This window comes from Thermobia domestica, chromosome 7 (genome assembly GCF_964235325.1).
Source record: "Thermobia domestica chromosome 7, izTheDome1.hap1.1, whole genome shotgun sequence".
NCBI lineage: Eukaryota > Metazoa > Arthropoda > Insecta > Zygentoma > Lepismatidae > Thermobia > Thermobia domestica.
The window spans coordinates 157660892-157674226 of record NC_137460.1 but is presented as its reverse complement, the minus strand read 5'-3'; the positions used below and the strand labels follow the sequence as shown (position 1 = coordinate 157674226).

The window sequence follows — 13335 nt, the reverse complement described above, 5'->3', positions numbered from 1 at the left end:
CAAACAACCTAATATACATAATTTCGTCTTCCAATATACATACGAAAATACTCGTCACTTTTAAGTTCAAGAATTTTTTTATTAAAGTTTTTATTATTATTATTATTATTATTCTTTTCCTCAGACAAGACATCGGCTGTAGGAGAAAAATTAACTAATCTTGTGGAGTTATGTCTGGGAAATCCACTTGACAAAATTGATCAGTTTTCGAACTGGGAGAGAAGACCTTTACGAGACAGTCAAAAACTTTATGCAGGTAAATGCTACTAGATTGTTTATTTGAGTCTGATCTTGTAGTGAGAAAATGCTGTATCGAATACCATACAATTGGATATTTATTTTAGATATGCAATGCCATATTAATTCAGTATTTAAAGTTTTATAAATTACGTGTGTATTGACCGTCAAATTAAGTAAGCTCTATATTATGTAGTAGAAATTCCTATGTTTAAAATAAAGCAGGTAGTAACATATTTTAATTGAAACTAAGGATTTTCCAGAGGTATTTCAGATTTGATTCCATAGCTCCAATAAGACCCCGTGGATCTTATTTCATTTAGTCCTTTACATTCTTGTGTATATTTTGCATCACATGTAATGTTTCTTTTGTAAGAAATTTATTTATATTTAAGGTATATATTCATCTGATTGTTCTATACGAGTAAGAACTTCACATGGTTCAGTAATTGAATACATACAAATAATTAAGTATTTAACAAAATACTCATAATTCTTCTACCTCAATAATTAATTTGTTATACTAAACTAGAAGTATAATGCGCAGCATCACTCTAGTTGTAAACAGTATTAGAACATTTCCTACTTTAAAAAAAAAAAAAAAAAAAAAAAAATCACGAATTACTAATTCTTATGTCATAAAATGAAACGAAATGAAATCTTTGAGTTTTACGTTCCCCGGCTGTGCCGGTTAGGCTAAAGGAGACTGTGATTATGAGAAATGAATGAAATGGTGGAATGAAGAAAGTGGGTGGAAACGGGAGAACCCCGAGAAAACCCACGCACACGGTGTTTGTCCACCACAAGGTTCACTTGGCGCGAGCTGGGATCGAACCAAGAACCCCACGCACCAGAGGTAAACGCTCTACCACTGAGCCACCGTGGCCTCCTTCTTATGTCATAGTTATTCTAGTAATACCTAACGTTGCATCGGCTCCATTGCTGGCCTTCTAGACAGGAGTTTGATACATTTTATTTCAGGTAGCTTCCCAGCTTTCAGTGATACTATGTAAACTCACTCACTTTACCGGGAATTGAATCCCAAAACACATACATTAGCTATTTGAATGCATTAGAAGTCAACTTACGTTAAATTTATCCTAGTACTCGGAATTTTATAACCTCATTACTTTGACTACCATCGATACTTAAATTTCCGACAAGTATCACAGTAAAACAATTATGTAATTGTACAATGAAATATGTGTTTTTTGCGTGCTTACACGGTTTCACATGGCTAATAAGACCGACAATTCTTTGAGATGAGTGGAACACGTTGGTCCTACGCAAAATGGTGGGAAAAAGCCCAAAGGCTAAATAGAATTCTAGTGAGGAATCATATGAGAAGGAAACCTTCGAGTACAAGAATATAACAGGATCTTATGGAGTATAGCAGCGTTTCTGACTTGACTTGGCTAAGAACTGTTTAGGTGCAGTCTTTTGTTTCTATGGCAAAGAACGTTAGTTTCTTGACTCATAGAATAAGTTAGGATATTTTAAAAATTACCAAAGCTCTCTAATATCAGTATTATTACTATCTTCGTATGTTACTGCAACCTATCTTCGTATATTGCGTTTAGTTTTGTCCAGTTATGACGTAGGTTTTGTGTACATGTCAGTTTTTTTAACCCTCACCTGAGCTTCTGTAGGGTTTTAAATAATTTATTTATTATTATTATTATTATTATTATTATTATTATTATTATTATTATTATCATCATCATCATCTTAAGTTCCTTTGAGGCAAAAATGTTAAAATGTAATTTATATATGAAGATAGCATCATTCTTATTAAGCATCATAGCTATAAATTAAGTGTATTTTAAAGTGTAACTCTTATAAATTATAAATGCACAATTTCTAATGCAATAACTACTTGTTATCTGCATATAAGTTTGCATCATATATCAGCTGTCTCGTAGCTATACGGTTAACATACACAGTTTCGGTTCGATTCCTAGTGAGAGCTCATGGGTTCTGATTCAGCGTTAAGTTGCAGGTGAACGTCTCACATAATCTAGGTGTAAAAAGAGATAGTAATCTCTGAATAATCAACCAATTCATATCTCAGGTTTCAGTTCCGAGTATAACAGTTCGAAGTTCACGAAACAGGATTTCGTGAATATTTGTACAATATAGTGTATTGTCTTTAGGACTTCCCGGTCAGTTATTGTTTGTGGTTAAAATTAGTCACGGATAAGCAGTTAAAATGCGACAACTTCCATGAACTTCAAAGTTTCTTTATTTAAATAATATGATTAGAACATTGCTTTCGCCGGTAACTTATGGGAGTAATTATTTTCCAGGGTAAAGTTAGGTATAAACCGATATAGGATTCGTGTTTTCGGAAACTTTCTAGATACAGTCCCACCTTTAATATACATAGTGCATATTTCATCTCAGTCTGTAGTCATTTCTAACTTACAAGAATGTTGTATACTTCTGAATAATCCTATATAGCAGGCGAAGTGAAATAATTTAATGTAAAAATAAAAGTAATACAGCACAGGTTCGAATAAATAACCAATGAATGTACTAAAAGTTCTTTTTTGAAGCAAATTTCAATACTACAGTATATATCATAGCTGAGATTTATTCATTCAAGGCTATTTTAGTATAGAGCAACTTTACACCCTGTTTTTTCGAAGCGAATTAGATTATGGTAGATGAAACTTAGCGATGCATATCGAAATAGGGTGCCAATGTTCGGGTCGTGGATGTTGTATATTAACATCTGCAGAGATACGTTACTACAGCCGTCCATGATAACCGTTCACGCACACTAGTGGCGGTGGTGGTGTGCGTCGCGGCAAATTTTCTCGAAATAAACAAGTTGCTTGAAGACCAGGCAGTAAGGTCGGATAATATGTGTGGCCACTCAATGGAACTACACCGCCCAGTCCAGTGATCGGGAAGTTGCATATCCAGACACTGACGAACTGTAGAGTAGTTGTGCCCGAGGCAGCGATTTGTTCAGATGCGTGTACCTAGGTAATCAGCGAAGCTTATGTTACTACAGGATCATACTGTTCATACTGTTTATCTTTAGATACACATGGAAATAGACCTTCGTTGGAAAATAAATTACCCTATACAAACGAGGGATCTTCTTGTTTTAGTGTGACGCCCATGTGTAAAATTTTACTTGGCTGTCTGGGTTACCCTGCTACTGTTTATATTTTATACGGAATTGTAAAATCCATACACTCGAGTTTGTTAGATACCAACCATTCTCTCTGATAAGGGTCATGTGCTCGTTGGATATTTAGAAAAAGATGCCAGAACCATAGTGGATCTTTCCACGTCTGTAACTGTTTATTTAAAGCTACTGGCTGTTTGCCTGCCACATCACCTTTTCCATTAAACTTTGTTATTAAAGATGCTATGGAAAATTGTAGTGTTCTCGAAGTGTCTGTTGAAGTTGGTAGTTTTGACAAAGCAGGATCACCTCAGTCCTCTTTTGCATTGTCAGTTCCATCTTTCGTAACCTGCAGCAATCGAAGAAAATATAAATAACTTTCGAACCCTTACGGCTATCACGAAACTTATTGCAGCATTACATTCTTGAAGAGTGATAATTAATACTCTCAAATAAATCCTGTATAAAATGTGACGTCGATCCAGTATGACGGATTTTAAGGTGATAACTCGGAAGTATCCTAAACCATAGTTCCCCTAATCGGATTTGTATGGCTGAAATAAAATCTGCTGTGACTTAATCCATTTAGAACAAAGAAGAAAAAGTGTGTTGGGACTTTTAGCTCACTTGTATATGTTCAGGATTATTTCTAAGAAACTTATTTAGTAATATTCCCTTGATTTCTTTTAAAATCAGCTTTAGATGCATATTGCCTTCTGGAGATATATGAAGTGATAGAGAATTGTTGTTATGAACAAGATATTCCGTTCTTGGATGTTTGTCAGGAAGTTATGCATTCAAAATCACAGACATCGAAGAAGCATAAAAAGAATAAACAAATGAAAAAGGAAAAGAAACAGGTACGAACTTTGATTTTTGGGTCAACCCTTAGCAAGTAGCAATGTTTAATCTTTTGTCTGTGATGATTTTGTACATTAAAATACTAAATCACTGTTGTTTCATTTTTATTGCTTTTCATATAGAATTGAGTGCCATGTGTGTGTGTATAAGCGCCTGTTATGTCTTTTGTTCTTCCAGTTTTCCACCCTTAGTTTAGAAGGTTCAAATTTTTCTGTAATTTTGGGTTTAGTAAAATTAAATCTTTCACTTAACGTCTCACGATTATACCCTTTATTCGAAGGGAGACAGGTGATTATAGCAAGTGAATGATGAAGGGAGAATTGGTGGAATGAGAAAGTGGGAGGAAACGGGGTACCCCGAGAAAACCCACGGGCATGATGTTAGGTTTATTATTTAGAGCAACATTTCTCAACATTTTTTGCTTTGGGCACACCAAAGTACGTGACACCTCTGCATGTGATATTTTTCCTAAATGCAAAAAAAGCAAACATAAAAGTACATACAATACATTTTCTTTTATTATTATTATGGAACAATTATGAGATACAAAATGTGAGAGATAAGTATAAAATCAAGTCGATTGGTGATAAATTTTTATTTTCTTCTAAAGATAATTTCTTTACGGAAGATCTTAGAAGACATTAAAAATCTCGCGACTCACCTGACATGTATTGGCAACACAACGGTTGAGAAACGCTGATCTAGAGGAGAAATAATAAATAATTATTTCAGGCTTTCCAATGCTAATGAGAAAATATAGGAAATCACGACGAAAAAATATAGGAAATTTCGTGAAGCTGTGAAAAGGGGATATTTCAATTATCCAATGGGTAGAAATAAAAAAAAAAATCATATGGAAATTACATCAATTGTTATATGAACATACATTTTACTCTAAATATAACTAAATGGGTAATAATCCCGTTGCAAAATTTTATACGAATTTCTTAGTGTTTTCGTACCTAGCTCACCAGTACTAAGCAACGACCATAAGGAAAGTGTAAAAAGGAACTGCATCAGAAAATCAGTGTTTGTAAGTATACGTTTCTCAGAAATTGTTTAATCCTTCTGTAACGACTATTTTCATGACTTGCTTTATCTTGTGCTTGCAGATCCTTCAGAAAGTACTTACGTAGCCCTGAAAGTTGCTCCGTGATGCGTTTGCACACAAGAGACAAAGTTAACCATCGGCTTGGAACATGACACAGAAAGAAATGGATTTCTAAATCCAATACTGACTGGACAAGAGCATAGTTCTCTCGTCGAGCCGCCGACATTCTGAAGTACTAAAATACATCCTCGCAAAAATCTTCAATATCCCACGACAATGATTTTACTCCATCTGAAACGCATTAGAAACTGTGTGCAAAGTAAAAGAACCAATATCCAGAAGCTTTGGTAACCCTTGATCTTGGTATCAATCATTTAACATTCGCCAAAGAGACAATTGAAGTAGTTACCAGAAGTTTTAACATGGTACAATAAATTTTCATGTAAATAGGGGCCAAGTCCCTACGATATTGAGTATAACAACTTAGTCTTATGAAGCTGAAAATCCTCATTTTCACAAGTGGAAATAGCAATGCCACAAAAATATAGGAGGTTTCGTTAAAATGTAGGAAATATAGGAGTTTATAGGAAGAGACGCAAATATATAGGAAAAATAGGAAATATAGGAGCATTGGAAAGCCTGTTATTTTATGTTTCTTTCATATTCCATACATAGAGGAAGTCAGTGGAAATTTATATGCTAGAAAACGATGTGTACCTAGTTATATCATAAATACTATCACAAAGTTTGGAGTGGCGCTGTAGGCATCCGGAGTGGCACAGTGCTGATATCTGTGTATAAAGCGGAAAATGCATGTAGTGTGTGCTGGACTGTTCATGACACACATTGATATTGTACTGAGTTCTGATGGAGTGGGCGATTACGAAAATCGTGTAGCAGTAATTGCACTACACAAGGTCGGGAAGACAGCAGGTGAGATTTTCAACCTTCTGAAACCCCTACAAATCAGCAAGAGATTCGTGTATCGCGCCATACAGCGATACATCGAGACTGGAACGGCAGCTGACCGCGCAGGGAATGGCAGACCACGAACGGTACGAACCCCGCAAGTCCAGAAAGCAGTCGCAGCAAGATTCGAAGAAATCCTGTTCGAACACAAAGTGTGATGGCTGCTGAGATGAACATCAGCAGCAATTCCATATCTCGTGTGCTCAGAGTGACCTACATCTACGGGCGTATAAGAGGCGGCGACCAAACATTAATGTCGCAGAGGGTTCTTAAATCAAAGAGACTCTTGTGGCATTCACCGACAAAACGGTGTTCACTATTGATCAGGCCTACAACGCCCAAAATGACCATGTGTATGCCACGTCATCTACTGCAGCTGCTGAGGCAGCGCCAAGAGTTCAGAGAGCACATCATCCTGCCTCAGTGATGGTTTGGTGGGGAGTGAGCTACTCAGGCACACCCCAGCTGCATTTTTGCGAACAAGGTATTAAAACATCTGCCAAGGTGTACCAGAACACAGTAATAACAGCTATAGTAAAACCACTGTCTGCTACCATGTTCCCTGGAGAAAGGTGGACCTTCCAGCAGGATTCCGCTTCCAGCCCACAAAGCGAAAACAGTCCAGGACTCGGTGGCACGGAACGTCCCCGACTTCATTTCTACCGATGATTGGCCTTCTAGCAGCCCGGATCTTAACCCGTTGGACTACAAACTTTGGGCAGTCCTTCAGGCAAAGGTCTGCCATAAATGGCATCCATCTGTCGACAGTCTGAAACAATCCTTGACCCGAGCAATGAACAATTTTCCCATGGACGTGGTGCGTAATGCCATTGAGCAATGGCTGGATAGACTTCGTACCTGCATCAAGGCCAAGGGGGACATTTCGAAAAATGATTCGTACGTCAGGTGTATAACATATCAATGTAAAACATGACCAAAATAAATTGCCTTGGTGTTAATACTCTCTGTGTTATTCACATTCAAACTTGTGACAGAATTTATGATATAACTTGGTAGGGTGAACTGACCAGTGAATGACCATTTAAGATAACTTTTCCATATAAAAAACTGCGAAACCAGAACAGTAAGTGTAAATCAAGGTTTGCTTATGTTATTAGTTTCTTTAAACTCTTTCCTTTAGAGAGAAATATATATTTATTCTTAATGCTATATTTAAAGAGTGAATAATAATGACAAAAATTAAGCATGCCAAAGTCCTAGTGAATGACCGGCTAAGCTAGTAAATGAACAACACGCATACCAGTAAATGACCAACTAAATCATTTCAAGAAAATAAGTACGCACAATTTAAATTTGCATCAGACCTGGCCTTGAAGCTGTAGCAAGTCTCGCGGCAGAAACTGAGATTCAAAAGGTGTCTATAGTTTCACAGTGCTAGATTCTTATTGTCTGATGTAAATTCTTATTGCACTAGGACTAAATATTATTTGTGATCACATTAGAAAAATTAAGATGATTTTCACACTGAAATCACTACACCACATAGACCCTAGTTTAAAATAATAATAATAATAATAAAGTAAGCATGAACACCTTCACACTAAAATCACCTTGGAACACGGCCTTTTTTTGTTTCTGGGACTTTGTACTTATTTCGAGCAGAAAGCATCTCAGGTGCTGTAATGACTTCTTTTATCTTGTCCATTTTATACCAGATTTTGTCACTTGGTTCTGGCCACTTCCAGCTCTTGCATCACTATTGGTCATTGTACTAACTTCAACATCGTCTCCAGATGTTGCAGTGACAATTCCAGGGAAGTATTCGCCTTCATATTCAACAATTACATACATGTTAGGTTTAATATCAATATATGAAAAGTCATTGGATAACTCGTCATTGGAATCTTCTTTTAATGAACTGCTGGAAGAGTTATGAAGTGAATAAGCAGACTTCTTGTTGATTCAGCCACCGGCTCTGTGTTTCTGTAGGATGTGTAGCAGAATTAAGAGTTACACTCTTCGATGAGTTAGTCTGTTTTTTTTTTAATATATATATATATATATATATATATATATATATATATATATATATATATATATATATATATATATATATATATACAGTATATATAGGTAAAATACTTGTTTTCTTCCAATGTTACGACGTCGCCCACAGTGAGTGAACTTACCTTCTGACATGAAGTCTGTACATCAGCAACTTTTTGTCTATATGTTATTCAGAACCTTTTCATTAATAAAATCTGCAATTTCAGTTTCCCTATTCTCAGAATTTCATCATCTATAAAATCATGCTAGATAACAATGTTCTAGTTCCATCAATTCTAGGAATAATAATCCAGATTCCAATAATTAAAAGGGTTTCATGAAAACTCCCACAGTACTTATAGTACATGCGAATACTTCGGGACACAGGTTGAAAACCACTGCTTTCGACAGTGACAGTAACAAGGCTGTTTAATTGTAAAAGTATTCTGAAATAAACGGTCCTAGTCTTAATGTATTATCGAGAAAGTATAAAATGTTTTTCAGGCCAAACATCCTGAGTGAGGTTTTCCTCATTCACACCTGGCAAACTTTGTGGTGGACAAACACCGTGTGAGTGGGTTTCCTCGGGGTTCTCCCGTTTCCTCCCACTTTCTTCATTTCACCCTTTCATTCATTTCTCATTATCACCGTCTTGTTTAGCTTAGCCGGCAACATCGTGGGACGTAAAACTCAAAGATTTCATTTCATTTTTCACACTAGACGAATGCTGGGATGGTACCTAACATACAGGTCCCAGGTCGCTTTCTTCCCTTTTCTCGGATAGTGTGATCGCCGTGGGACGTCATCCCTCATACATGACGGGCTAACATGGCCAAAGATGCTGAAAGCCCGGAAATCTAATTCCTAATTAATATATGATCAAAGCGTTTTCAGAAGGGCTGAAAGTTGCTCAGGAAAAGCTACCGCTCCGAGCTTCGATGCATGGAAATTCTTCTTCCGAAGCGAACACTTATCATTGGCTCAACTTTTCTTCCATCATTCTCCTTTCTTTTGCACTCATTTCCTTTTATATTTACAATATCAAGACTCATACACAGTTTGAACCAGTTAATGACTGGTCGCAGACTAGTAAATGACCATGGTGGTCATCTACTGGCTAAAAGCATCTGTTGATTATTTTAAGAATACACTATAGCAGTGTTTCTCAAAGTGTGGGTCGCGGGCTATTTTTAGGTGGGTCATGAGAAGTTTTTTTTCTTTTAATTATGAAAACTTTATTTAGATGGAGAAACATATCTTGTGAAGTACTATTCAGAAAATGGAAATTGGAAGCGTTTGTTGATGAGATCAAGGTTTCATGAGGAAACTTATTTTCTGGAAGAGTAACGTTGAAAACCACAATTATGACTGTCACAAAACATTTCAAACTTTCGTGATCGAAAATGAAGTAAACGCAGACGATTCCGTAATTTCTGGAATATCCACATATTTGGAGACATTGAAAGAAAATTTTGAATGTTACTTCCTTGAAGATATGTGTAAGCAACAAAAGTGGATTGCAAACTCGTTTTCAGTGGCATTTCAACTGGAATATCAGTGAAGGTTGATGAGAAACTAATAGACATACCTCAAGGTAGCTCACTTCATATGAATTTCAACCCTAAAAAGCTGGCACTGTTTTGGCTTCCCATTCAACAAACCTATCCACAACTTTCTACTGAAGCTTTGAAGGTGCTACTCCAGTTTAGTTCTTCCTATTTATGTGAAACTGGGTTTTCAGCGATTGTTGGGATCAAGACAAATACAGAAACCGGCTGCAAGTCTCAATTCCTTGCACCTGAACTAGGATCAACGTGGATACCAATGTAGTTATTAATAAATGTCGAAAACAAGGACATGCATCGCATACATCTCTAGCAGTACAAAGATTTTGCTTTTCAATTATTTGTTGTGTATCATGTATTTTTTTTCTTTTTTCTTTTTTAGTTTAGGAAATAATAAATTAGAGATATGGTTTACAAAATGTAATTACTTTGAAATACACCACCATTACCTAGAATGTCAATGTATATTTGAATAGTAATAGGTGGGCCACAAAGTACTTTTCATTATTTAATGAGAGTCGCAGTAACAACAAGTTTGAGAACCACTGCACTATAGTGTAGCATTTAAATTGTACCAAAAACTATCACCTTTATTGTTTTGGCGTGGAAACCAACTTTAACCCACGGTCATTTACTGGTTAATGCTTAACATACTTGACCAGTAAGTTGACCACTTTCCTTGTTCATGCTTAATCAGTGATTGATCGTTTCAACCACAAAAATATAATCTTTGAGGCTTAAATTTTCCAGAAACAGTATTACCAACCATTGCAACAATAAAAGTAATTACTTATTGGTACATTGTATTATGCCAATTATTTTACGTGCCTTAGTAGCAACGTAGTTATAACGGGAGCTAGTGTAAACATCACTATTTGTCCGCCATCTTTCACGCATACACATGTGACTGGTGAAGCCAATAAGAGCCTGCCTTACTTCTAGATGTTCACGCAGCAGGATGCAATGTTGAATGTGATTGGATACATTCATTCAACCTTATTTTTCTGTTATTGTCATGGTTTCGGTCATTCACTGGTACCTGGTCATTTACTGGTCAGTTCACCCTATATATTATTCTAATACTTGTAATTTCTTCATTTATTTTCTACCATTTTGCTGCTAGTTTCAATTCACTTAAATCTTTCAACACGATTGGTGTTCTCTTCAGTCAGATATTAAGATGAAGCTGAAAGTTTTCTTATTTGAGGGAACTTTCTGGTATAGGTAATTGAATATCATAGTAATTTTGTATGTTGCTCATTATAGCGTTGGATATATTCCACATGTATTGATAAAACGCATACACTCACCAAACCACTAAATACTTCTGTAATAGTATAAAAACACTTCTGTAATAGTTTCGGCAATGTTACGTTAGATACGTTAACTGATGAAGGAGACGATATGTTGCCGAAACGGTTATACAAGTGCTTTTAATATATGTAGTGCTTAAGTCAGTATGTTTTATTAATGCTTGCCTAGTATTATTTCTTTCCTTCTTTCTCCCAAACTAGTAGTAACGTGCTCCGAGATACACTATTTAACTTGCGTATCAGACATTCTCGTCTGATTATGGTCTAAATACTAAAAAACAGGAAATTGTTTTGGCTACCGAATGATTTTAGTCGTGTTTTGAGGGATGTGTTGCATTACACTTTGGCGTGTATCTAATTATATTATTCCAGTATTATTTAGATTGCTCTGGATCAGATTTAATGTGAGTTTCTTCCTGAAGAGTGTAATGTTTAAAAAAAAAATCAATTTGTCTTTTAGATTTCATAAAACTGCTTTTTCAATATCATTATAGTTATCTAGTAAATGTCCAGCAAACCTGAAACTGTTTTTATTTATTTATTTACGTATTTATTTTCGTTTTCCTAATATACATCTTTATTTTAATTCAATATTATTCTTTTTTCATTCCTTCTGTATATAATTTCTTGTACAATCATCGTAATCGTATATCCTTTTCTGTGGAACAATTTAGTAATCTGAGAGTGATTTCATGATTTGATAGTGGAAGTAAAGTATATGTAATATCGTTTTTTAAAATTAATTAATTAATTAATTTAGAACTAATTTAGAACTAAAATTTCTACAAAACGAAGGAAATATTCGGATTTCGGGTGCAACAAAGCCATTTATATCAACTTCGATAAGAGTCATTTATATATGCCTCTGAGAAAGTTGATTTCAGTGTGCCGGCATTTACTGAATGTTTCGTCTGATAATTTGCATGAATTGAGGCATATTTACCATTTTAAGGTGTGAGAAAATCGATCTTGACATTGTAATGTGAGAGGTTTACGTAACTTCAGTAAAATCAAACTTGCGTCAACATTAAAATATTTTCCATGCATTTTATTCTTTCTATGTGAAGAACGGGTACCTCTCCTAGTTCTTACGCTTATTTAAATATATAGTTAATGTTTCATAGCTCTCCTTTTCACGGGGGGCGCGGTGGCTCAGTGGTAGAGCGTTCACCTCCGGTGCTTGGAGTCCCTGGTTCGATCCCAGCTCGCGCCGTGTGGACTTTGTGGTGGACAGACACCGTGCTCATGGGTTTTATCGGGGTTCTCCCGTTTCCTCCCTTTCTTCATTCCACCATTTTCATTCATCTCTCATCATCACCTCTCTTTTAGCCTAACCGGCATAATCGTGGGACGTAAAACTAAAGATTTTATTTCATTTTTCTCTCCTCTTCACGTGGAAATTTCTCTTCTTCAAGAAGGCAGAGTTCATGAATAACATGCAAATTAAAATATAAATCAAGTCACTCACCCAGTAATACAGAATCCAGTGGCGTCATTTCTCAAACCTAGAACTATAGCTTTGATATTTACAACATCGTTCTCTTTATAATTTCCTTCTACACTGTATTGAAAAATTTATTGAAACCATGATAGCTTCTATAAAGGTAAAACAAGAAAAATGCAACGTTACTTTACTCTTGTACCTTTTACCGGAGAAACACTTCTAATAATGTTGGTATGCCCTATGACACCATTTTGAGAATGTATTTTTTCTATAGTTTTGAGAATAGGTTTCTGATGTATGCGTTTGACTAACATGATTGTGCATTCTGTTTTAAACTTACGGAAAAGTGTATGCATAGACATGATTCTCTCTCATACTAACCTGGTGTTTATAAATGGATAAGTTGTCCTCTATTTTGAAACCTGGAAACAGTTCTCTTCTGGTCTTCTCAAACTTGATCGAATGTTAAGTCGAAGTTATGCTGTGAGTGACAGCGTAGAATCTTGTATCCTCTTCGACAGGGAATAGAGAGGAAGATACTAACATCTAAAAAAATAGGTGAAAAAGGACTTCGGTAAAGTGAACTTCATATTCAGTGAAATTTAAAGAGTGGAAAGTCCGATTTGATAGGAGATCGAATCCGGACTTCGGCATATTGTGCCTGTAAATATTTTCCATTCTTCGGGTTGGTTCAGCCATTTAGTTTTGTAGCATAACTTATAATTGTTGTACTTGAAAATGTGATCTGA

General features: G+C 35.7%; 1 protein-coding gene across 3 annotated transcripts in view; it reads left to right on the top strand.

Moving 5' to 3' along the window:
• The window catches only part of Nbr (exonuclease mut-7 homolog), a 134975-nt gene that overhangs the window by 87698 nt on the left and 33942 nt on the right, over nt 1–13335 (top strand). For all 3 annotated transcript variants that reach the window (XM_081765485.1, XM_081765483.1, XM_081765484.1), the window contains exons 12-13: nt 125–256; nt 4073–4236. In XM_081765485.1, coding sequence (XP_081621611.1) covers nt 125–256; nt 4073–4236 — 296 coding nt within the window. The remainder of the gene's footprint in view (nt 1–124; nt 257–4072; nt 4237–13335) is intronic.